This window comes from Sorex fumeus, unplaced genomic scaffold, assembly GCF_029834395.1.
Source record: "Sorex fumeus unplaced genomic scaffold, SorFum_2.1 ptg000050l, whole genome shotgun sequence".
In the NCBI taxonomy this organism is placed as follows: Eukaryota; Metazoa; Chordata; class Mammalia; order Eulipotyphla; family Soricidae; genus Sorex; species Sorex fumeus.
Genome location: NW_026606107.1, coordinates 521,470 through 549,025, shown reverse-complemented (window position 1 = coordinate 549,025; position 27,556 = coordinate 521,470). Strand labels below are relative to the sequence as shown.

General features: G+C 40.7%; 2 protein-coding genes across 2 annotated transcripts in view; both read left to right on the top strand.

The window, feature by feature from the left end:
* The first annotated feature begins 6,585 nt into the window (after positions 1–6,585).
* Positions 6,586–7,735, top strand: BEX2 (brain expressed X-linked 2). Its single transcript, XM_056124093.1, has 2 exons — positions 6,586–6,712; positions 7,107–7,735. The coding sequence occupies exon 2, from the start codon at positions 7,112–7,114 to the stop codon at positions 7,496–7,498; it is 387 nt and encodes a 128-aa protein (XP_055980068.1). The 5' UTR covers positions 6,586–6,712; positions 7,107–7,111; the 3' UTR covers positions 7,499–7,735.
* The window catches only part of BEX4 (brain expressed X-linked 4), a 101,554-nt gene continuing 80,660 nt past the window's right edge, over positions 6,663–27,556 (top strand). Inside the window, exon 1 of the mRNA XM_056124095.1 lies at positions 6,663–6,712. The gene's annotated coding sequence lies outside the window, so the exon portion shown is untranslated. The remainder of the gene's footprint in view (positions 6,713–27,556) is intronic.

Below are 27,556 nucleotides of genomic sequence, written 5' to 3'. Positions count from 1 at the left end.
ATACTACTGTACTATTTCTCCAGCACCCCCACATATATAATTTCATGTTCATCTGTATTATTTTTATTGTTGGATTTTTTTATTACTTAGTATACTGATATATAAAAAACATCATAATTTATCACTCGGTGAACATTTTGATTATATCCACTTTGTGTCTATCATACACAAGAATTCCTTAGAAATGGCTATGTGTAAATCCTGAGGAAATACATTTTGAATTCTATTTTATTTGATTGTAGGACATTTATAAGCATTACATTTCCGTACAAATGGCTAGTATAATCTTTTTAAAAAGCTGTTAAAATTGTTCCATATAAATTTCAGGAGTGTTTGCTCAATTTCTTTGAAGAATATCATGGGTATCCTTATAGGGATCACATTGAATTTGTACAGTGCTTTGGGAAGTATTGCCATTTTGACAATGTTAATTCTCCCGATCCATGAACAGGGGATATTTTTCCATTTCCTCATGTTCTCCTTTATTTCCTAAAGCAGTGTTTTGTAGTTTTCTTTGTACAGGTCCTTTACTTCCTTAGTTAAACTAATTCCTAGGTAGTTGATTTTCTGGGGTACAATTGTGAACGGGATTGTTTTATTCATGTCATTTTCTTCTCTCTCACTATTTGCGAATAGGAAAGCCATGGACTTTTGGGTATTGATTTTATAGCCTGCAACTTTACTATACAAGTCTACCGTTTCTAGGCATTTCTTGTAGAGGTTTTAGGATTCTCTAAGTATAGTATCATATCATCTGCGAATAGTGAGAGCTTGATTTCTTCCTTTCCTATTTGGATGCCCTTAATATCTTTTTCTTGCCTAATCACTATTGCAAGTACTTCCAGTACTATATTGAACAGCAGTGGAGAGAGTGGGCATCCTTGTCTCGTCCCTGATCTTAGGGGGAAGGCTCTCAGTTTTTCCCAATTGAGGATGATGCTTGCTGTAGGCTTGTGATAGATGGCTTTAACTATATTGAGGAAATCCCCCTCTGTCCCCAATTTGGCAAGGGTTTTCATCATAAACGGGTGCTGGATCTTGTCAAATGCTTTCTCTGCATCTATTGATATGATCATATGATTTTTATCTTTTCTTCTGTTGATATGATGAATTATGTTGATTGATTTTCGAATGTTAAACCACCTTTGCATCCCCAGGATGAATCCCACTTGGTAATGGTGTATGATCTTTTTGATGAGTTGTTGAATTCTATTTGCTAGTATTTTGTTGAGAATCTTTGCATCCGTGTTCATCAGGGATATCGGCCTGCAGTTTTCTTTTTTGTGGTGTCTTTGTTTCTTTTTGGTATTAGAGAAATATGGGCTTCATAGAAACTATTTGGGAGAGTTTCTGTTTTTTTAATTTCCTGGAAAAACTTGAGAAGAACTGGCAATACGTCCTCTTTAAATGTTTGGAAAAATTCGCCAGTGAATCCATCTGGACCTGGGCTTTTGTTTTTGGGAAGACTTTTGATTACAGTTTCCATTTCCTTGATGTGATTGGGTCTATTCAGGTACTCTATATCTTCTTGACTCAGCTTTGGGAGATTATAGTAATCCAGGAATTTATCCATTTCTTTTAGGTTCTCTTGTTTCGTAGCATATAGACTTTCAAAGTAGTCTCTGATGATCTTTTGAATTTCTTTGGTTTCTGTTGTGTTATATCCATTCTTATTTCTGATTCGGTTTATTAGGGTTCTCTGGTTTTTTGTGAGTCTTGCTAGTGGTTTATCTATCTTGTTTATTTTCTTGAAAACCAGCTCTTGGTTTCATTGATCTTTCGGATTGTTTCTTTGGTTTCCATGCCATTGATTTCTGCTCTAAGTTTTATGATCTCTTTTCTTCTGCCCGATTTGGGCTTCTTCTGTTGATCCTTTTCTAAGATCTTGAGCTGTAAAGTCAAGTTGTTTATGTGCATCCTTTCTTCCATCCTGAGGTATGCTTGCAGGGCTATAAATTTTCCTCTTAATACAGCTTTCGCTGCATCCCATAAGTTCTGGTAGCTTGTGTCTTCATTCTCATTTGTTTTCAGGTACCTTTTGATTTCGTCCTTGACTTCCTTCCTGATCCACTCGTTTTTCAGCAGTGAGTTCTTTAGTTCCCAGGTGTTTGATTTGGTTCTCCGTGTCTGTGTGTGATTCACTTCTATTCTCAGTGCATCATGGTCTGAAAAGATTGTTGATACTATTTCTATCTTCCTGATTCTATTGAGGTATGTTTTGTGGCCTACCTAAAGCAATTCTTGGGAAAAAGAAAATGGGAGGAATTAACCTCCTGAACCTCAAACTCTACTACAAAGCAGTAATAATTAAAACAGCATGGTAGTGGAACAAATGCAGAGCTGCAGACCTATGGAACAGGGTTGAATATACTGACATCTCCCCTCAAACATATGATCATCTAATCTTTGATAAAGGAGCAAGAAATGTGAAGTGGAGTAAGGAACGCCTTTTTAACAAATGGTGCTGGCAAAGCTGGACGGCTACATGCAAAAACTGGGCTCAGATCTCTGTCTAACACCGTGTACAAAAGTAAGATCAAAATGGATCAAAGACCTCAACATCAGACTGGAATCCATAAGGTACATTGAGGAAAAAGTTGGCAAAACCCTCCATGACATAGAAGCTAATGGTATCTTCAAAGATGTCACGCCATTGGCCAAGCAAGTGAAAACAGAGATAGACAAATGGACTATCGTAAACTAAGAAGCTTCTGCACATCCAAAGAAACAGTGACCAAAATACAAAGACAGTCTACAGAATGTGAAAGGATATTCGTTGAATACACATCCGACAAGGGGTTGATATCAAGGATATACAAAGTACTCGTTGAACTTCACAAGAAGAAAACATCCAACCCCATCAAAAAGTGGGGCAACGAAATGAATAGAAACTTTCTCAAAGAGGAAATCCAAATGGCTAAAAGACACATGAGAAAATGCTCTACACCATTAATCACCAGGGAGATTCAGATCAAAACAACAATGAGATATCATTTCACACCACAGAGACTGGCCCACATCCAAAAGAAGAAAAGCAACTGGTGTTGGCGTGGATGTGGCAAGAAAGGGACCCTCCTTCACTGCTGGTAGGAATGCTGACTGGTTCAAACCTTTTGGAAAACAGTATGGACAATTCAAAAAATTAGAAATTGAGCTCCCATTTGACCCAGCAATACCACTCCTGGGAATATATCCCGAAGAAGCAAAAAAGTATAGTCGAAGAGACATCTGCACTTGTTTGTTCATTGCAGCACTGTTTACAATAGCTAGAATATGTAAAAAACCTGAGTGCCCGAGAACAGATGACTGCTTAAAGAAATTTTGGTACATCTACAGAATGGAGTACTATGTAGCTGTTAGAAAAAAAATGAAGTCATGAAATTTACATACAAGTGGTACTACATGGAAAATATCATGCTAAGCGAAATGAGCCAGAAAGAGAGGGATAGACATTTGGGTAACATAAAGTAACAAAATAAGAGACTAACATCCAAGAACAGCTGTTATTAATACCAGGATGTTCACTCCATGGCTTTAAGGCCAGCCACACACTCTAGGGGTAAAGAGAGCTTAGATGGAGAAGGGAGCACCAAATATAGGGTGCTGGGAAGATCTGCCCAGGACTGGAGATGCATGCTGAAAGTAGACTCTAAACCAAACATGATTGCCATCCAATGCCTCTTCTGCAAACCACAGCACCCAAAAGGAGAGAACAAAAGGGAGTGCCCTGCCACAGAGGCAGGGTAGAATGGGGGACGGGGGGGGGGGGGGTGGGAGGGATACTGGGACTGGTAGGGGTGGAGAATGGGCACTGGTGGTAGGATGGGTACTTGATCACTGTATAACTGAAACCCAAGCACAGAAACTTTTAAGTCTACAACTGTATCTCATGGTGTTTCATTAAAAAAAAAGTTGTTAAAATTTTTCAAAGTGATTAAAACTCTCACTAGCAATGAGAGAAGAGCTCTAGTTGTTGCATATTGTCAAAAATACTTAGGATGGTCACATTCCTTTGATGAGGTTGTAGTGGTATTCCATTTTGATTTTATTGACATTTCCCAAATGAATAATGAGTTTGAGAATCTTCCCATAACCTATTTATCAATTTATACATGCATTTTGGGGGAATGCTTACTTAAATTTCCGTTTTTAAAAAATGCAGTTTTATTTCTCATTTTGAATTTTAGGAGTTCTTATATATTATACAAATACAAACCCTTTGTCAGTTACTTATATTGCAAACATATTCTTTCAGCTTCCCAATTACTTTTCTTATCCATGTGTTTTAAAGAGGAGAACTTTTGAATTGGATAAGTCTGATTTTTCATTTATTCTTTTGTTATCATTTTTGTGCATACCCTAAGAGATCTTTATCTTTCCCAATTCTGCAAAGCTTATCTCTTCATTCTAGAAGTTTCATAACTAGATTTCTTTATTTAAAATAAACTGTTTATAGTTTAAGGTAAAAGACAAGGTTCTTCCCCCGCACCTCCATGGTGATTTTCAGTTTCTCAGTACTATTTGTTAAATGTACTATGCAGATATACTGAATTACTACTTTGACAACTTTATTAAAAATTAATAAACAGTATAAGTATGGATATGCTTAAGTCTTTACTCTGTTCTATTTATCTCCATATCTATGTATATAATTAGACCTTATGTATTGAAATCAATTCATGAAATTCTCCAGATGGGGAAGAGTTCAAAATTATTTTATCTATTCTATACCTTTGTGTTTACACCAAAATTTACTTATAAGACTGTAAGACTGTCACATGATATGAACATGTTACATGCCATCAATTCCAATGCTGGAAATTTTATTTTGGCTGGATTAAAATGATACGTCAATTGAGAGAGAACTGATATCTTAACAGCCTAAAATTTATAGATCCATTTCCATATTTTATCTTTTCATTTATTTTCACCTTTAGTTTTTTTCAGCAATACTTTGTAGCTTTCTACATGTTTTATTAAACTTACTCCTAAGTATTTTTGGATGTTTTAATAATTATACCCACAACACAATTTCAGTTTCCAATTGTTCATTACTAGTACTTAGGGATAGCAAAAATATTTTTGTGTATAGTAACACAGTTGGATTTTTATCTATAAAAATTTAGCCTTCTAAATTAAGGTCTTAGTACCATAGTAAATATACTGTATATACCTTAAAATTATCTAAATATGTGATTGTGTAATTTGCAATACAAGAAATTGTAATCGCCTTTTGAAACAGAAAAGTGTGAAGGAGCTTTTGCTGTTGTTGCAGTTTTGAAAATTCAACACAGTCCTGATGCATTAAATACTCACTGGCTCACCTCACAGAAGGGGTTCATGTATCGAGGGGCCCCTCACAAGAGAGGCCATCAGCTGCTCCATCCTGTTCCAAGTTCTAAAAATGCAGCTGCCTGTAGTCTATATTTATATAATGATTTGGCTGAAGAGGCAGGTGGTTGAATATTCCCCACCAACTTTAACCCTGTTTAACAAATAAAAATAACTTCATTTTTTTCTTTAAAAAACAGTATGCTGGTTTTTGCTGTTGTTGTTGTTTCTTAATATAAAAGAGACAAAACAGAAAGCAGTAATTAAAAAACAAATCCAGTTTAGGATTTAGCCTAGCAGTAGAGCACTGCACTTGCTTTGTACGTTTAAGGCCCATGATTTCAATCTTTCTACATAGAAAAACTATTTCTAACCCACTCTCCCAGCCTCTTTCCTCAATTTATTTTGTCTGTACAGATAGTGGAGATAAATGGAGAGCACAGAGCACTTTAGCAGAAAGGACTTCAGGGGCAATGAAGCACATCCTAAGAGCGGAATGGGGAAAAAGCAGGTCCCTGGAGAAACTGGAATAAGCAACAGCCAGCCTCCCACGCTTAAGAAAATGGCATTTCTTCCCAGGTAGGCAAAGAAACTTAACCGTTAAGTACACAAAGAATGGACTATCTATCCTGGCCTAGGTGGGTGTTGTTCAAAGGATCTCAGCTAGACAAGCTGGGGGCGGGGGGCGGGTCGGTGGGCGGGCTTGTCTGACTCCGCCCCGGAGGCGGGGCCTCGAGATGGAGGCGGAGCCACTCGTGAGGACGTAGCGTCACGTGACTGGCCGACGCTAACTCTCGCGCACCTTCCTCTAGCGTCAGACGTTGCTATACCTCGCTCGCGGGCAGGTGTCCCTTACCCGGGGCCCTGAAGTCGCGGGGGCCGGGGCGGCTCCGAGAAAGCAGCAGGCGCAGGGGCCGAAGGTGAGGGAGCGGGAAGCGCGGCGGGCGCGGGTTCGTGCGCGGTTGCGGACGTGGCGCGAGGCTCCAACCCGGGGTCGAGGGCTGGTGGCTCCCGAGCCGTTTGGCACCCGCAGCCCCTCTGAGCCCGCGGCGACTCCGCGCCGGGTGGCCGCCAGGGGTAAGCCTGCGCTGAGGAGGGATGCGCGGCCCCGGGCCAGGGAGGATCCCGGGCGGACGCCTGCCCGTCTGAGCCCGGCGCCGGCGATCCCGACACCCTGCCCCGCCCCCGTCCTCCGTGGTGCAGAAAATGGTGGTCAGCGCGGCCGCGGGGGGCGGCGGGGGCGGGAGGCCTGGGGTGGGCGGGTCGAGCTGAGCGCCGCAGCTGTCTCTGCTCCCACCCGCAGGTCTGAGGGTCCAAGTGTCTCCGAGGAGCACTTGCAGCGACAATCGGACGAAGGCGGAGACAGCAAGGATAGGCCCAGGTTGGTGCGGGCCACGGGGCGGGGGCGCCAATCCAGCGCCCACTTGAAAACCCCTGCGATCCACCCTTCCCCGCCTTCCCCCCAAACCCCCTCTTCCCTGAACCCCAGTTCCCTGTCCTCCATCTTGGTGCCCACAGAGGCCTGGGAATGGATCTGCAGGGGAAATGGTGGGTCGGGGGAGGGAGGGGAGAGAAGCGACTGAGAAGAGAGGGAAGGCCAGACTGGGGGCCCCCTAGAGGGCGTAGGATGCCTCTTAGGTGGGAAAAATGAAGTTTTTAAAAGCTTTTGAAATCCAGGAGTCAGAATTTTGAAAGGTGCTTAGTAGGGCCTCTGTCCTCGGTGCTGATCAGTCCACTGGAGAAGATAGCTCTTTATCTGGTCTTTTGTCTCCTAGGAGCAATGGCATCCAAAGAGAAACAAGAGCTGAACAACCTGACCATGGAAAATGCCAATCCGGAAAAGGAAAAGAAGGATGTAAAGGAGCAAGATGCTAATAAAGGAGAGTCTCAGTCCCCCTCTTTGGAAACTGCTGAATATTGTGTGCCCAGAGGAAATCGTAGGCGGTTCCGTGTTAGGCAGCCCATCCTGCAGTATAGATGGGACATGATTCAGAGGCTTGGAGAGCCACAGGCTAAGATGAGAGAAGAGAATGTGGGAAATATTGGGGCGGAGATGAGGGAGCTGAGGGAAAAGCTGAAGGAAAAGCAGTCCAGTCATACACTGCGGGCAGTTAGTACTGACCCCCCTCACCATGACCATCATGATGAATTTTGCCTTATGCCTTGAATACTCTTTTCCCTGAAGTTAATAGGGGGACACGCCTGCTTCCTAAACTTACATGTTCGTGATGTACTTTTGTTGTAAACATTTTGCTGTTGTTTATTGTGGGTCTCCTATTACCAGCTTCTAATTGAATGTTGTGTTTTTGACCCAGTCTGTAAGTTTCTGTTAGCAGGGGAGTTTTACCTATTGCATGGAAAGATGCCCATATATTGTGAAGTTAATAAACTGTTTTAAAAAGCATTCTTTTATTTCACATCTATATTTTATAAATGAATCCAAGGCATGAAAAGTAAAAGTGCTCATCTCCTTGAGTGGGGAGGCCCCCAAGTAATTTTCTAGAAGACCCTTCTGGTGATACTAGCTGATTCCCGGTAAGGTCAATAAGAGTTAAGGAGAAGGGAGGTGCTGCTGAGGTCGTGCTCCTTCACTCCAGAAGTGTTCAGGGGCTTCAAGGCTGTGTGCTTGGAGGTAATCCGGACCATGTGGGGATGATCCAGTGGAGGTAGGCAGTTTGTCATGTCCATAATTCCAGTACTATCTGGCCCCGAAGTGGGCATCTCAATAGAATTACGTATACTTAGAATTCTCTGATAAGAGAGAGAGAGAGAGAGAGCGATAGCACAGCGTAGGTAGGGCGTTCGCCTTACAAGCGGCCAACATGGCCAACCCGAGTTCCATTCCTCCGCCCCTCTCGGAGAGCCCGGCAAGCTACCGAGAGTATTCGATATGCCAAACACAGTAACAACAAAGTCTCCAATGGAGACCTTACTGGGCCCGCTTGAGCAAATCAACGATCAACGGGAGGGAAAAAAAAAAGAATTCTCTGATTGGTCCTAGAATTAAACATTTAGTGAAAGATCTTGACCACCTGATAGAAAGCAGTGTGAGTACTTACAAAATACTGACAGAACCTTACATTTTGGGTTTTATTTAAAAGTATAAATCTAATAAAAGTTGCGTGTCTTATGAAAAATCAGTAAGATGAAACTAACACCCAGGTATGTGTTTCCGATGTGGCAATAAGTTTGTGAGTGTTCTCCAAACTCGGTTTGCCACTGGCAAACGCAAGACCAAACCTTTAGATATTCTTTCCACATATTTGGGCCCATTTCCAAAGTCAGATCTCTATACTCACAAGCAAGTTAAATGAGCTACCAGTAAAAAAAAAAGTCCCATTGATTTTTCTGGAATTCATAATAAATTGAAATTTTAAAATTTAAAAATGTCATTTTGTACATGGATAAATTTCTTGAACCTGTTAAGCTTAATGCTTAACCTTTTATGCTTCATTCTCTTTTTCCTTAAATGTAATTGTTTATGTTCAGTGAGCTACCAGGTAATTGTCCCATTGATTTTTCTGGAATTCCCAATTTAAATTTAAAACATTTAAAAATGTCATTTTGAATGTGGATCAATTTCTAAACCCATTAAGCTTAATGCTTAAACTTGCATGCTTAGTTCTCTTACTCCTTAAATATGTTTTTCCCTCATGAAACCATCAGAAGGCTGAGGGAACACTGCTCATTTTCAGTATGACACAACTCACACCCATATTCCTTAAACCTATGAATGCAAAGAATTACCCTATATGGAAGTGGATGCCAGGGAGTGTGTCAGCGAATTTAGTGGAGACCCAAATGAGATATGCAAGTGTGATACCAGGGATGAAACCTAGGAGACCAGAATTTTAAGTCACACACTTTAGTGCCTGGGAAGCAAAATTGAATTGGAGTATACTAAATAAATGAAACACAAATTATGAAGACAGATTTGTGGACATAATAAGGATTTTACAATTGAAGTTGGCAAAGCGTACCCAAATACTCCAATTTAGTTAGTTCACTGTTTACTTGGGCCAATGAATCTAAGGATAAATTTTACCTTTTTATTTCTTGAGAAGAATCAAGGTTCTGTGATATGTATAAATGACATGAAATTTAGGGCCAGAGCAATAGCACAGCGAATAGGGTGTTTGCCTTGCACGCGGCTGACCCGGGTTCGATCCCCGACATCCCATATGGTCCCCCAAGCACCGCCAGGAGGAGTTCCTGAGTGCAAAGCCAGGAGTAATCCCTGAGCATTGCTGGGTGTGACCCAAAAAAGAAAAAAAAATAAAATAAATTGGCTTCTAAAAAAATGACAAAGTTAAATACTGGTGTTCATAAAGTTTTACTGGAATATAGCTCTAATTAATAATTTACATGCTGTGTGTCTCATCTGTGTTACAGTGGAGTAGGTATAACTTGCACAGAAGAAAAGACTTCATAGTAACTCTCTGACTGTAACAAAAAAAATCTTCAAACCCTGACTTAGAATATAACCTCAAAGTAGTACATAAGAAACCAAAGGAAAAATTAGTTAGCTGGCTGAAAACATCATAAGTGGCAAACCCCATATATCATGAATCAAAAGCTAAAGCAATTACAGAGCTCTTCTTTGGGTGCTTAGAACATGGTATCTTAATGCAAGATAACAATTTATAAAGAGAAAGTCTAGACTACAAAGGGAAGGTAAAAAAACTAAAACTCTTCTTAAATGATTAAAGATATTTTCCTCATGATTACCAATGTTAGTATCAAATTTTATGGAAAAGAGATGCCTTTGGAGCTAAAGAGCTAGTACAATGGGTAAGGCACTAGGCTTGTAAGCAGTCAGCCAGGTTTCAAACCCCAGCATCCCATATGCTTCCATGAGCAACTCTCCAGGAGTAACTCCTGAGTCTGGAGCCAGAATAATCCCTGAGCAAAGAACAGGCACTGAGAGAGGAAGTATACTTGATTCTAAAAAAGTGAACATTCAAGAAAGAAGTTGAAACAGACATGGATTGGACCATTGGAATTTTCTGTGCTAGTTGTAGGTATTTACTACAATAATTTATTGACCTTAAATAAATTAAGGTATTTTATTTTTAAATTTTTAAGTTATTTTTAATTATTTATATATTTATAGTATTTCTATTTTATTTATTTATATTTATTTGTTATTAATATAATATAAATTACAATATAACTTACTTGTAGGTATTTGCTATATTAACTGAATGAGATAAATACATGTAGTAGTAGTTATAAAATTTGGTGATACAAATGTAAATTTGGGGTTCCTTACATATTAATACAATTTGAGATAAAATGCAGATTATCTGACTTTTGAATAAAAAGTTTCAGTTTCCTTAGAAATTCAGTTCTAGGGTCAGTGGGTATAGCTCAATAAATGGCAGAGCAATTGTCTTTCTCTGGGTTGGTCCTGTGTGAAGTTCTGGGTTCCAAGCCCAGAACTGAATGAAAAATCAAGTTTCTTGATGGAAATTCAAAAAATAAAACTATGGGCCACCTTGTGACCAAAGATAGCAGTACAGTATGAGCTTACTAGGCAGAGCATGCACAGACACTGAAGTTTTTCAGGAAGTCCAGGTAGTATAGGAAATATACTTTGATTAGAAGTGAAATAAAACCTTTAAAACTAAATGTCACCAAAATTAAAGTAGTGTGTTTGCTTCAATTAAAAATGAAGTAAAAGTGAGTGGTTTTTCTTTCTAACTGAAATAACTAAAACCAGAACCAAACAAACAATAGTTTTTTATTATTATTATTTAAGGTCATATATTTATTAGAAGGAAAATTTCCCCAGGATGGGGGAAAATAACATGAGCCTTATGACTTCCTTCAGTGTATTATGTAATCTTTAGCGCTGGGCTGTGTAAATACCTTTTAGCTCGATGACCCTGTGAGTGCTCACACATTAACAGATGTTCACGGGCTCTCTGGGTGGCTCTCTTTCACCACCCGAGTTTGGTGTTCTCGAACCACTACCACACCCAGAACGGCCATTGCCTCAGGCCTCCCAAGGAGAACCGAGGGCCAAGCTGGTTGGTGATCAGTTGCCGTTTATTTTATCTATTGTCTCTCCCAAACTCTCTCCACAACTCTCACAACTCTCTCCTACTACTCTTTCTATATTACCCTCTGCAGCTCTCTCCAACTCTATGCCCACAGCTCTCCTTCTAACTCTCACTTTCTTCTCAATTCTGCCACCAACTCGCAACTCTGGCTGCCACACCCACCTCAGCCACCTCTTCTCTCCTCTCTCACCAGGTCTCCCCAAGCCACGCCTCCCCTGGAAGTGCAATCAACATGTTTTTCAAGCCTTACTGACAACCTGCAGCCCACACTGGCAAAAGAGCACTTAAAGTGTGTTCTCCTCTCCTTAGGCCAGTAACTTAATAAGCATCGTAATTCTACTTCCTAATATTTGCCATTCTGTATGGACACAGTAATAGACACATTTAGGCTTGTAGGGAACATTTCACCACAGACTCAGACTACAGTGCTCAGGCTGGATTAATTATTCCTAACCCTAGCAGGGATCGAATCTAGTTATTACTTTTTGGATTATGACAGAATTTGTCCATGGCCATGATCTTAACATATAGTTAAGTATGATGGCACTTTGGCCTGTTCCATTTCGATGCCAGGGTAGCCCACAGATTGCCCTGGGTCCATCCAGCCCCTTGTCGGGACCGTGCTTTGGGGATCTAGGAAGTAAGAGAGAGCAGATGTTCAGGAGGTAATATTATCTGGAGTCAATTATCTCCCAAGTAACAGGCTTGTCGTTTTAACTGTCTTCCTGTGTCCATACAAAAAGTAATTGCTCTGAAGTAACTAACCATGCAAAGAATATTAAGTAGAAGAGAAAAACAATATTTACAAGTCAGCAGAGTCTAATCAGGAGGCAAAGGTAATTGACAGGTAGGGGGAGCAATCAACAAACCCAAGCTCCCTGCGGCCTGGGAGAAAGGGCAAACCAATGTTATCCTACAATTTATAACATGTATGAAAGTAAAATGTCAACAATAGCACAAATGCTTGAAGAGAGGGAATAGAAGTAAACAACTTTCAAGTTCTCAATATATTACTAACTTGAGCTTAGATTCTGAAATGGGAGAAATTTTTCTGATGAACCTTAAAACAACCACAAAAACTAAAACTAATAATCTAACACCTAAGTTCACGATCACGGTCATGGTCCTCCCGTTGTTCATCGATTTGCTCGAGCGGCCCAGTAACATCTCCATCATGAGACTTGTTGTTACTGTGTTTGGCATATCGAGTAGTCAGGGGTACCTTGCCAGGCTCTCCAAGAGGGGCGGAGGAATCGAACTCGAGTCGGCCATGTTGGCTGTGTGCAAGGCAAATGCCCTACCGCTGTGCTATTGCTCCAGCCCAACATCTAAGTTAGAGTGAAATATTAAAAATAATGAGAATAATGTGTTAGAGAAGGAAAAGAGAACGAAGAAATATGGAAAAATTAGAAACAAATAGAATAGCTGGTTTAATTCCAACCATATCAATATTGTCCACTGTAGCACTGTCCTCTCATTGTTCATCGATTTGCTCAAGCAGGCACCAGTATAACATCTCCATTGTGAGACTTGTTACTATTTTTGGCATATTGAACATGTCACAGGGAGCTTGTCAGGCTCTGCCTGGCTGATGGGATACTCTTGGTAGCTTTCCAGGCTCTCTGAGAAGGACAGAGGAATCGAACCCAGGTCAGCTGCGTGCAAGGCAAACACCCTACTCGCTGTGCTGTAACTCCAGCCCAATATTAATCAATATTAATAATATTAATTAATGTAAATCATAAAAGCTTCAATTATAAATCAGCGATGATCAGAATGTAGGACAAATATATAAGAACCCTATTTTAAATTTAAATGTGCTCATTTATTATAGTTAGTGAAAAAAATGTGAGCAATCTTAACACTAAAGGTCAGACAAAATGGCTATAACAAATTTTAGAGTATCTAGTAGTACTAAGGATAGAAACTATTACATAATTTCAGGAGCGATAGCACAGCGGTAGGGTGTTTACCTTGTGCGCAGCCAGTCTGGCTGAGCTGGGTTCGATTCCTCCGCCCCTCTCAGAGAGCCCAGCAAGCTACCGAGAGTATCTCGCATGCACGGCAAAGCCTGGCAAGCTTCCTGTGACATATTTAATATGCCAAACACAGTAACAACAAGTCTCATGATGGAGACATTACTGGGCCCGCTCGAGCAAATCGATGAATAACGAGAGGATCGTGACCGTGATCGTGAGTTTGTGAAGGGGATATAACAAACATACTCATGTTAGAGTACTTCAGTATATAAATCAGCAAAAATAAAAATGTGTAAGGAGGAAGTCCAATTCACAATTACAGGCACATAAATACCTTTAAAAATTAGTGGAATAAGTAGACAGAAAATAAGCAAGTCTTATATATATGATGACAACAATATAAACTGATTTGGGCTAATTGACAAGTGCAAACTTGCCATAGAATACCATTAAATGTGTACTGGAGCCTGGAGATGGAACATTTTCCAAGACAGTTCATATTTGGAGCTATATAATAAACTCCAATAATTTTTTCTGAATTGGAGATTTTATTTAAAATAATAGTAAGTAGGGGGAAAGGACAGGAAACCTCCCATAGTATAAGAGGGGTTCGCCTAAGAAGATTCCCAGATCCTAATATTTTAGCATAATTCAAGTAATAAAGTAAATGTTGTTTTATTACAGTGAAATTAAATGAAAAACTAATAATCTGAATATACACTGGTGAAGAGATCGGTGTTGGAATATTGTTTGACTGAGAAACCCCATCATGTACTACTTTGTAATTGTGTATGTCAGTTATTCAATAATAAAAAATAAATAATACGAATGGCTTTTATTATTATTATTTTTAGCTTTGGGGGCCACACTTGGCGGTGCTCAGGGTTTACTCCTGGCTCTGAGCTTAGGTATCACTAGAGGCAGTGCTCAGGGGACCATATGGGGTGCTGGCTATTGAACCCAGGTCTGTCATGTGGAAGGCAAACATTCTACTTGCTCTACGATTACTCTGATCCTGGGCTTTATTATTTTATTAAAAAAATTTCTTCCAGTGTGGAACTGAAACCCTAAAGCACATACAGCTTTGAGGCTGGACAGGCAGCTCAAAGGGCTAAAGTATATGCTTTACATGCGGGAACACCAGGTTCCATCCCAAGCACAACATGATCCCTTGGAGCACCACCAAGTGGGGCCTATCAAAATTGTGGCACGTGGGGGTGGGGTGGCAGAGAGAAGGACGGAGCATAGGAGCACTGGTATAGGGAAGTTGAAACTGGTGGTGGGGTTGGTGTTGGAATATTATATGCCTTAGACTCAACTATCAATAACTTTATATATAACATCATTAAATTAAATTTTTAAAAATTGGGTTAATGTTTTTCAAGACTACATATTTGAAAATAATTTGTAATTCACCAAATTAAAAAAGATAATTAAAAGATTATTTCACTAGAGAATGAATTAACATTTGCTAAATTTTAAAAAATCTGTTCCTTGGGAAGAGAGATATTATGGTGGATACTGCTTTTCCCTTACATTTTGCTAACATGCCAAAAAAATCTATTGCTGACTAAGATACTCAGTAGTTGGTAAAGAGAACTTCATAAGTTTCTCAAGATGTTAAAAATAGCTACCTCATTATTGAGTTATTTATATTGTACCTAAATATTTTTCAGAAAGTACATATTTAAATATGACAAACATTATTTTATTTACTTTCAGTTTTTTTCTATATGAATGAAGTATTGATTCATTACCATGAATGTATAAAATCTCTTAGCAAGCTAGGAGTAAACAAACATTTCTTGATCTAGTAGAGAGAAATCATAAACACTATGAGTGAATGCCATAATCAGTGCCAATGGTGAGAAGATTGTCTTGAAATTTAAAGAAACTTCGGGGGTATGGTGCCACCAGCAGGTCAATCTGTACCTGTGAGGCGAGTGCATCAGCAGCCTGATGGCACCGTCAGACTTTCAGATGCCCCAAAATTGCTGCTGTGCCTTTGGCCAGACCCCAAAAACGTGGGGCAAAGTTTACCAAGAAAGTAAACCGCCAAAAGTTAGGTATGTGGGAGACACACCCACAAACCACCTCCGGCTCAGCTATATAATTGGAGGCATGGCCTTTGTAGTTCCTGATCGAACTTCTTAATGGCCATGATCCCAGAGACTCAGAAACGAATGTCGGAACCCAAAGGCTTTTGGCAGAAATGCGTCCTATTCCTACAGTAGGTTACTGGGGCTGGGCCACTCCAGGTGAGAATAGGTTTCATGCCTTGGCCTGTTCCCCCTGGTGGCCCGGTGACCGCCATCCTCCAGAGGCCACTGGACAGTCAGGTTTGGGCCTGCAGTGATGAGACACGTGGGGACTCACCCAATGGGGGTGGAACCGGCCCTTTCCTCCCCATCCCAGCAAGACTCTGAGTCGCCGACTACAAACGGCCTCTCTGGCTCCTGATTAAGCTAATTAAGGGCCATGAACCCAGAGACTCAGAAACAAATCTCAAAACCCAGTGTCTTTTGGCCGAAATGGATCTGGACCGCAGACAAGGAGGCCGCCGCCTCAGAGCTTATTGGAAAGCCAGGTATGAGCCAGCGGTGACAGGGCAACTGCAATCTCACGGGGCAGTACCGGCTCGTCCTTCACGCCCTACCGAGGACACGAGTTGCCTCCCACAAGTGGACCTCTGGCACGGCCATGGCTCCAGAGGCAAATGACCTAATCCAGAGCCTGGCAGCTTGCAGCAGAAAAGTGAATGGACCATGTATTAAATTACAGCGCCATGCCTCCCCAGGAGGGAAAGGGTGTTGCTCCCTTCTGCCTTTCTACCCCTCCAGCAGCAAGGTGGCCGCCGCCTCAGAGCTCATTGAAAAACCAGGTATGAGCCGGCGGTGACACTACCTCCACTACCCAGCCACCGCCACACTCCAGGACGCTTTCCGGACCTGCGCGGCCCCTCTGGCCGAGACTCACGCATGACTGAAACCCCACAGAACTAGATAAGCGGAACTCTGATACCTTGGACTCCAGGCTCAACAGACCCAGGGACAGAGATTCTCTGCTTGCTCCCACCAACCACAGGTGACGAAGGGACTAAAATCAGGAGCCTCACCCTACCCTGCCCTGTCTGCTTCCACCAACCACCAGAAACCCAGGGATTGGATTGCGCACAGAAGATCCATCCTACCCCTACTGGGACCAGATAAATACCTCACTGGCAGACCTCCACTACCTCCACTACATCCACTACCCAGCCTCCGCCACACTCCAGGACGCTTTCCGGACCCGCGCGGCCGTGATAAAACATTAAATACCCATCTTCCGGAATTGCCGTACTATATTTGATAGGGTTCAAATATGATAACAACTACAAGGGCGGTTAGAGGTCGCCCCAAAAGCCTCTATCACTCTCGGAAAGCCTGGCAAGCTACCGAGAGTATTCTGCCCACACTGCAGAGCCTCACAAGCTATCCGTTGTGTATTCGATATGCCAAAACCAGTAACTACAATGGGTCTCATTCCCCTGACCCTGAATGATTCACCAATATGGCAGCATTGAGAAGGATGAGAAAGGAGAGGCTGATAAAATCTCAAGGCCGAACTAGGCTGACACAATGAAGGAATACAAAAATGATCATCTGTACTTTCAATGCACATATGCTAGCATCAGATGCATCCATCGAGGGCCTGATGGTACAAGCGCGAAAGATCAAGTATGACATCATTGGTCTGACCAAGACAAGAAGGCACGAATCTCATCATGCCGTTCTTGACACTGGAGAAGAATTTTTTCTCAGAACATGCGATAAAAAGGTGTCGGAGGTGTCGGTGTCCTTATCAAAACGAACTTGGCCATGAGCATTGATTCATTCAAATGCCTAACAACCCGAATTGGACGTTTACATTTGACTAGATGTGGCTCACTGCCGGCAGTTTCTATCTTCGTTGTCTACGCACCAACATCTAATTATGATGAAGGAGAAATTGAGAAGTTCTACATGGAGCTGGAGAAGTTCTATAAAGAAGACCACACCTTCTACAAGATCATTGTCAGTGATTTTAATGCCAAGATAGGACCGAGAAAATCAGCCGAAGAAATCGGGACCCCTGGCCCATAATGGAACGAACAGGGTGAGAGACTGTCCGAGTTCATCATGTCGACCAAGACCATTCATGGTAACTCACAGTTCCAGAAGGCCGAATTTAAACGTTGGACATGGGATTCTCCCAGTGGACGATTCCACAATGAAATAGACCACATCATATTCAATCCACGGTTTTGCCTGACCGATGCCGCTGTTGTGTCAAAATTCCAAACAGGATCAGACCACCATCTCCTTCATGCAAAATTCTACTTCACAAAGCGGGGAGAAAGGGCTGCAAAGTTTAAAAAGAGAACTCCCAGAACGACCACCAACTGGGAACTCTTTGGCACTATTGCGGCAAAATGGCAAGATGCCATTGTTGACAACATTGACGAGGAATACAATCGACTGGTTCAGCACCTCCATGATTGTGTGAGGAACGCCAAGAGAGAGATAGCCACAAAAAATGCCTGTCATCGAAGAAAACTCTTGAGCTAATTCGCCAGCGTAGTTTGGCGCATGCCTCAGGCAACAGCAAGCTAACATCCGAGCTCGCAAAGCAGTGCAGAGATGCGATCAAGGAAGACCTCAAAGAGAAAAGAGCAGAAGTGCCGGTAGATGCGGCAGAAGCCAGGAAAAGTATTCGTAACACCCGCCTATCCTTCGCCAACTACAAGACCAAGAGGACTGCCCTCCGACGTGCTGATGGATCTATCACATCTTCCAGAAGGGCAATGGAGAAGATTATCCATGACTTCTACTCAGATCTCTTCAATAGCCATGTCCACCTGCCCACATACCAAATTCCACAGGATGGATATGTCATTCCCAGTGTTCTCCCTTCTGAAATCTGACATGCCATTTCATCAATAAAGAAACGAACAGCACCCGACCCAGACAAAGTCAGACCGGAACACCTGAAAAATCTTCCATCAGTACTCATCAATACTCTGGCTCAGCTCTTCACATGCTACCTGTCTGAATGCAAGGTTCCGTCCCAATGGAAAATCAGCAGGACTGTACTACTGTACAAGAAGGGAGACATCCATGACATTGGCAACTATCGCCCGATCTGCCTATTGTCTGTCATCTACAAGTTGTTCACTCAAGTCATCCTAAATAGGATTGGCAGAACACTAGATGAAGGACAACCATGCGAGCAAGCCGGGTTCTGCAAAGGATTCAGCACCATCGACCATATCCACACGATAACCAAGCTCATTGAGGTTTCTCGGGAGTTCAAGATGCCGCTCTGTCTAACATTCATTGATTTAAAGAAGGCCTTTGATTCTGTTGAGACGGAAGTGGTCATTGAAGCCCTAGCCAGTCAGGGCATTCAAGCTCAATACATTAAGATCCTCCGTGAGCTGTATTACGGATTCACTACCAGGATCTCACCATTCTACAAAGAAGTGATCGTTGATGTCAAGAGAGGGGTTCGTCAGGGTGATTCCATTTCACTGAAACTCTTCAGTGCCACCCTCAAGAACATCATGCGACGACTGGAATGGGAAGGAATGGGAGTGAAGATAGATGGTCAGCAACTACACCACCTCCGCTTTGCTGATGACATTGTTTTAATAACACCAAACATTAGCTAAGCGGCACAAATGCTGGCCGACTTCGACCGTGAGTGTGGAAAGGCCGGACTACAGCTGAATCTTACGAAGACAATGTTTATGAGAAACAGCCTCGTTCCTGAAGCTCCATTTGCTCTCAATGGAACGACCATCTCCGAATGCAACAGCTACGTGTTCCTAGGTCAAGAAGTCAACATGACAAATGACCTGGCACCCGAGCTGAGCAGGAGGAAGAGAGCAGCTTGGAACGCCTTCAAGAGCGTCAAAGAAATAGCTACGAGGACGAAGAACCTCTGGCTCCGGGCACATCTCTTTGATTCCACTGTTCTTCCTGCATTAACATACGCCTCAGAGACCTGGGCCCTACACAAGCAGGATGATAACGCTATTCGGGTCTCCCAAAGAGGAATTGAAAGAGCTATGCTTGGAATATCACGTCTCACTCAAATGAGAGAAAGAATCCGGATTTCCGACCTCTGTCAACGATCAAGAATCAGGGACACTGTCTCGTTTGCCAAGGTGTCAAAAATCAGATGGGCTGGTCACGTAATTAGATTTAAAGACGACCGCTGGACTAGAGCTGTTACCGACTGGATTCCACGGGATGTCAAAAGACTCTGTGGCTGCCCACCTACAAGATAGTCAGACTTCTTCAAGATCATGAATGATTGGTTTGAGGCTCTTCGTGTTCCTAGAGTGAACAGACGCCATTGGGCTACACTAGCATGCGACAGGGACAAATGTAGACATTACTGGCGCCCACTCGAGCAAATCAACGATTAACGGGAAGTCAAGTGATCAAGTGATCAAGTGAGCCGGCGATGACAGGGTAACTGCAGTCTTATGGGAAGGCAGATGGCACCAGCTGGTCCTTCACGCCTTACCGAGTTGGCCCTCATGAGCAGCTCTCCAGCACGGCCACGGCTCCAGAGTCAAAAGACTTAATCCAGAGCCCGGCAGCTTGCAGCAGAAAAGTGAATGGATTATGCGTTAAACTACAGAGCCATGCCTCCCCAGGAGGGAAAGGCTATTGCTACCTTCCGCCATTTTCCCCCCTGGCAGCAAGGTGGCCGCCGCCTCTGAGCTTATAGGAAAGCCAGGTATGAGCCAGTGGTGACGGGGCAACTGCAGTCTCATGGGAAGGGGGACAGTACTGGCTCGTCCTTCACTTCCTACCGAGGTCACGAGTTGCCCCCCACGAGCGGCTCTCCGGCACATAACACCAGATGTACAGAATACAATCTTGTAATTATCTGGCTCTTTGCAGAAATCCAAAATCATTATATGATTCTCATAACCAGCTATAGAAAACAAAGTATTTCACAATGTCTTTTCAGCAATTCTGATTGTTGGGGGGGGGGGAATTCTATACAATAATCGTGCATCTTTTGTCGAAATAATGAATGTAGTCCATGTAGAGAAGAGTTAAGTGTAAATCATCTGCCTCACAGGCATTGGGAGGGTTGGGAGGGGGGTATATTGGGGTTCTTGGTGGTGAAAAATGAATACTGGTGAAGGGAGAGGTGTTTGATCATTGTATGACCGAGACTTAAACCTGAAAGCTCAGTAAGTTTTCCCACAGTGATTCAATAAATAAATATAAGAAGAAAAATAAGTTAATTACACTATTAAAAAAATAAGGTGGAGTTCATGCCCAAATCAATCAGCTAATCAGTGACTGAATGAATAGAAGTACTCCTACATAAAAAAAGAAATTTAAAGAAACTTCTTTAATGGTTCTTGCAAGATTGGGTTCAAGGCTGTGAATTCCCTAAGCTGTTGCTTGTTCCTAAAGCTCTGCTTCATTCCTCTAAATAAGAATGATAATAGAGCTGGATATAGTATTTTTGGTGAGTTGTTAATTTCATTAAATTTTTGTACTATATCCGCCCATATTCTTTCGGCTCAGAGTATCAGTTGATAGATCCACTATAAAACTTAGGAACTTTCCTTTTTATGTAAGTTCATTTTTTGATCTTGAAGTTTTCAATATTCAGTCTCTACCTTTGGATTTTGTCGATTTGAATATATTGTGTCTTGGAGTTTTCATATTTTTGGTGGGATCCCTTTGGCACCTTGTATTTTGGTGCTTGTGTCCCTCTACTGTAGGAAATTCTTTTTTTCCTTTTTTTCTTTTTGGGCCACATCTGGCAATGCACAGGGGTTATTCCTGGCTCTGCACTCAGGAATTGCTCCTGGCGGTGTTCAGGGTACCATATGGGATGCTGTGAATCGAACCCGCGTCGGCTGCGTGCAAGGCAAATGCCCTACCTGCTATGCTATCGCTCCAGCCTCTCAACTGTAGGAAATTCTTACCTATGATAAGTATTAATTCTTCATTCAATTCTTTCTCCAGGGCTCTTATTATTCTTATATTGTTACTCTTAAATTCACCCCATTGTTCTCTGGTATGCTGTTCATTTCTTTTCAGACTTTTCCCCATCTTCCATTGATTCCTAGAGGTTTCCTCAATTTCCTCTTGGAGACAATTATGTTAGTCCTCAGATGCTGTTACTCTGCTGCTCAGAGCTTCTACTTAGTTTTTTATAACACCTAGCATACTTTCATTTCTGTTATTTCTGCCTGTAGGCTTCTAACTTTGGATCTCATAATTTCTTGTGCTTTACTGACTACCTGTGCCATCATTTCTGTGAGCTCATTTAAATATCCACACAATAGTGTCATGAAAGTCTCTGAGGATTTACTGAGCTATCTGGTGATGGTTGAGCTATCTGTGTTATTGATTTCACTCACTGAACTTGCTGGGCTTCTGTGCATCTTCGCTATTGGATTAGCTGTGCTAAATGTGAATTTTTGTAGTTAGTTCTCCCTGGGACTCTGAGGAATCAGGTTAGGAACTGTTATTTTTCTTCCCTGCCATTTTTCACCCAGTGATAGGAAGTATAATACTGAGCAATTTGAAATTTGTTATCTAGCTGTGCTATATAGGAGATATGGAATTGCGGTGGAGGTCTGATTTGGAGGCTGCAAGGGGTCTACACATAAGAGTGCGGCATCTGCCTCTGTTTCTGAAAAAGCCTCAGAGTTGTGACCTGGGAGATTAATCACACCTGGAAGGGTGGTATAGCGAAGGGTTTTAGGAGATGTGAATTTTGGTTCATTGAAATGGCAGTGGTCCACTGTGGAGACTGTCAGGGCCTCTCCAGTCGAATGGGCCATCCACTTCCAGTTCCGAAGGGGGGGGGAATATTTTAAAAGAATACAGAGATGAAGAGCACCTGTCATAGAGTCAGGCAGAGGGCGGGGGGTGGGGGGTGATGGGAGAGAACCTGAGGACACTAGTGCTAGGAAATGTACACTGATGGAGAGATGGGTGTTAGAATACTGTATGACTGAAATCCAATCATGAACAGCTTTGTAAGGGTCTATCTCACAGTGATTCAGTAATAAAGTTTAAAAAATAATATGTGTACACCTGAATTTTTTCAGCCATGACAGAGCCTGGCAAGCTCCCAGTGGCATATTCAAAATGCCAAAAAAGAGCAACAATAATGCGTCTCATTCCCCTGACCCTGAAAGAGCCTCCAATAAGCACCATTGGGAAGGATGAGTAAAGAGAGGTTGCTAAAATCTCAGGACTGGTATGAATGGAGACGTTACTGGTGCCCGCTCGAGCAAATCTTTGAACAATGGGATGACAGTGATACAGTGATACAGTGAAATTTATTCAGCACTATTTACAAGTCAAGATATAGGAACAACTGAAGTGCTCAGTGACTGATAAAAGGATAAAGATGTGGTACACATATATATATAAATAATACATTCTAAAATATAACTGTAACATAATATATATTAGACTACTACTCAGCTATAGGGAGTAATGGAACGCTGCCATTTGTGATGACATGGGTAAGTTAGAAAGTGTACTGGTAAGCAAAATAAATAGAGAGACAATCAGATATTTTCACTTGTACATAGTCTACGGTGAAACAAAGAAAGGGAACAGAAAAAACCAATTGTTGGATTCAGACTGCAGAATTGACTTCAGAACTGAGGTTGCCAGAACAGGAGAGCAAATGGGCGCAAGGGTGAGAGAGGTCAAATTAACTATAGTGGAGGGATTTTAAAACTTTGGAGGTACATGTAATGTGATAACTTAACTTTGAAGAGTTGCATAAAAGCACTTGTGCAACATACAGTGATAAAAAACAATTTTAACTAAAACAATTTTTATTTTTTTTCAAAATAAAAATTCTGAACACAGTGCCATGAGCAAGCCTAAACACAACCAAGTGTGGCACAAAAAAATTCCGTCCCCCCAAATGAATTAAGAAAGAGACCATCTTTAATATAAGCAGGCACCTTTATTAAAAATTTACAAAATGTGACTGGAAAATGGCTCAAAGTGCTAGGGCAACTGCTTTGAATGCAGGAGACCTGGGTTCAATCCGTGGCACTGCATGTTACCCAAAGGGAACCAAGACTAGAAACGAAGATTTGACAAGTGTAGCCCCCAAATCAAAATAGACATAATGAGTTGGATCTAAAGACTCAATGTTTTCCCAGTAAAATGAGATAATAATCAAAAGTTATTTTTTCTCAAATTAGATTTGATACTTTATTACAGGTTTTACCCAATTCAGTAAAATAATAAAAAGAAAAGCTATATTAGTTACAAAGAACTATATGACAATTGCTATTTGTAGAAATCACATTCATCTATGTAGAAACTAACATATAAAAACTACTATTTTCAATAAGTGAATTTTAAGAGGCTTCAGCAGAAAATATCAACATACAACTTTGATTTTTACTTCAATATAACTACCAATATGTTAATTTCAGGAAGCTGTAGTAACAAATGATCATACATTTGTCATTAAACAATAGAAATCTCTTCCTTAGTAGTTCTATATTCCAGAACTTCCTTGTCTTATGTAAGCATAATATCATTATATTTTAATATATAGGAAGCATATCCAGTGGTACAGAGCTGATGATGCTTGAGGGAAGGTGGTTCTCAGAGGCCAGCAGGGCCACACCTATTGCCAGTGAGCAGCATGCTTTTTTGTCCTCAGAACATAATAAACTATATCCTTGGAGATAGCAGTTCAGTGTTTTTTTTAATTTTAATTAGTGAGACATCATGAGGTACAGTTGTAGACTTACAAATTTTTGTGCTTGGGTTATACAATTATACAATGATCAAATACCCATCCCTCTACCAGCGCCCATTTCCCACCACCACGGATCCCAGTATCCCTCCCACATGGAAAGTATCATGTTAAGCGAAATGACTCAGAAAGAAAGGGATAGACATAGAAAGATTGCATTCATCTGGGAACATAAAGTAACAAAATAGGAGATTAACACCCAAGAATGGCCGAGATTAGTACCAGGAATTTTACTCCATGGCTTGGAGGCCAACCACATATGCTAGGGGAAAAAGGAGCTCAGATAGAGAAGGGAACACCAAATAAAGTACTTCAGTGTTTTATCCAAATGGAGTCTCTGGGATGAGGAAACCAACATTTTCTGCCTACACACACATCAAAAACACATCCAGATCATATCAAGTTGTTTAAATAATGCCAGAATTCTAACCTGTGTCCTTAGACCTTAATAAGTACCAGAGCACGTCAACCTGTGAAAACACTGCTTTGCTGTATATTTCTCAGTTTAAACCATAATCCTTGATAAATGGACTAGGAAGCCATGTAAAGAGAGGAGTTGACTTCAAGGTAGTTCAGTAGGCCCCTCCTACTGTAATTCTTGGAAAGACATACTATTAGTTAATAGTTGCAAAAATAAAAATAATGGCTTTTGATGACTGAAAGTCTAAAATTAAAGGAGCAAAGAATAAAAAGAAAAGAAGGCTAAGGATATAGTTCAAAATGCCAGGGTGTATGCCTTATGTGCTGGAGACATGGTTTAATCCTTGGCACCTCATAGTTCATCAGCAAATGCTAGGAGTGACCCCTGAGCACCATGTCAGGTGCTAGTAGCTCCTATGTACTGCTATATTGGTCTAACTGTGACCACCCCCACCTTCCACACACACAAAGGAAAGAAATAAATACAGGAGAAGGAACATGTATATATATATATATATATATATATATATATATATATATATATTTAGGACATTGAATGTTTAAGTTTCCTCAAATTTATGTTGAAACCTAATTTCCAATGATGGGATCATTAAGTCCATGACAAAGCTTCATGTTCAACAGCAACAATATACAATAAAAATGGCAAAATACATAAATAGAACTCTATCTAAAGAACACAAGGTGCTGGGAGATAGTAATGGGGTTATTTTATGGCTTGCATGTGCCAGATCTAAGTTTTATCTCAGGCTCTTGTATATTCATCTGAACACTGTAAAATGTGACTTCTGAGTGCAGAGCCAGGAGTATCCCCTGAGCACCACCGGGTGTGGCACAAAAATAAAATCAGAAAACCAAAGTAAACATACAGATGGCTCACAGACAGATTTAAAAAATACTCAGCATCACTTGTTATTAAGGAAATCCAAATCAAAACTATGATGAGATATCACCTCAACCCTATAAGATTAGCTTATATAAAATACTGGAACCAACAAGTGTTGACAAAGATGTAGAGAATTCAAAAAGAACTCTTGTAAATTGTTGAATAAAATCTAAATTTGTGCAGCCTCTATGGGAAATCATGTGGAGAATCCTTAGATGACTAAAAATAGAAATATGATCCAGTGATACTATTTCCAGGCATTAATTCAAAGGATTTAAAAGCACTACAATAAAATGATATTTTAGCCCCATGTTTCTAATAACAGTATTCAAAAATAGTAAAAATATGGAAACAACCTAAATCCTCATTGACCCAGCAGCGGGTATATGTGCATATATATGGTGTTTTATATATATATATACATATATATAGTGTTATATGTGTATATATAACACCCTCATCCCAATACTACTCTGCCATTAAAGATGATGAAACCTTGCATTTTGCTACAACATGAATAAAATATTATCATGAATACTGAAAAATGCAAATCACAACCATTTCTTAAACACAAAAATCTCATCTTACTAATATCAAAATGGAAACTATTATTAAGAGAATGTTGAGATATTTGAAACCTAGCATAATTATGGTATAAATGAAAAAAATGTTACAGCTGCTGTTAAACAGAGTTTGGCAGGTCTTCAGAATGTTAAAATATTATCATATGATCCATCAATTCCATTCCTAGGTATATACTCAAGATAAATAAAAGAAAACATACACACAAAAACGTACACACAGATGTTTAAGGCAGCCCTATTAGCTAGAGTCAAAAATTGGAAATAATATAAATACCCATCAATATTTAAAATGAATAAGCTAAACTTTATGACTATAGGCATACGATAAAATATTATTTGTCATTAAAAGGAATGGCATATTATACTGGTAAAAGCTATAACTTGAAAACATACCAAGTGAAATAAATAAGACACAAAATGTCACATGTTATATTATTGCATTTATATGAAATATGAATAGAGATAATTCCACAGAGACAGAAAACAAATTGGGTATTGCTAGGGACTGGGGAAAGGGAAAAATGCAATGCTTAATGGATGTAGGGTCTCCTCTGCAGTTACTGCAGATGTTATGGAACTAGATAAAGATGATAGATGGCTTCACAACACTGTACTATATGCAATTTAAGTTGTGTACTGGTTAATTGGTTAATTGTTAAATGGTTAATTTTATGTTATATCAATTTTCCTAAAGATATAGTCCTATGTGAAAAAAAAGTCTATAAAGATATATTCTCTTTGCTAGTTGGCCTTTATATTTTATTAGATACACTTTTGAGTATTTAAAGAGAGTAATAAGAGCCTAGTTCCTATACTGTGCAAATGTACACACCCAACAAAAAGTCTATATCATATCACACCCTAGCCACATGTATATATGCATATATTTTTTAACATAGTTAGTTCCAAGGGATACCTATGCTTCTCTATTTAAGAAAGCCAAGAAACAGGTGTTCTTCCTTTACCATTGCTCAGCTGCTATTTGTTTTTGCCCTTTTCCAATTTGCTCATCTTTAGGGTTTCTCAGGTTCCTGGTATATGTATCTTCTTTCTATGAGTATATATATCCCATTTCCTCCCAAATATCTGCAATCCTGCATATCATTTCAGGTGGCCCTCTATTGAGAATAACTGGTAAAGGTGAATCTGTATTGTCAGAGTGTCAGTGTTTCTTAGACACTTGCCTCATTCTACTCAAGAGGGCACTAGGGTAGATGTGAACTGTCAGACTGTAACCTTAAGACATGACAAGTTTCCTCTAAGACACCACAGAGGGGAGAATATTGGAGTTGAGAGATTCAACAAACTGTATCTCCTAAATCAGGCGATAGGCAGCAGGCAGAATTTAAAGAAACTTCCACTGGGACACAGTAAGTAAAGGCAGAGAACATTGTGTGTAAAGTTTCTTCCTCAGCAATAATTTATCCAGGCTTTGTGGAAGTCCTCTGCTCAAGGGACTAGAATGGA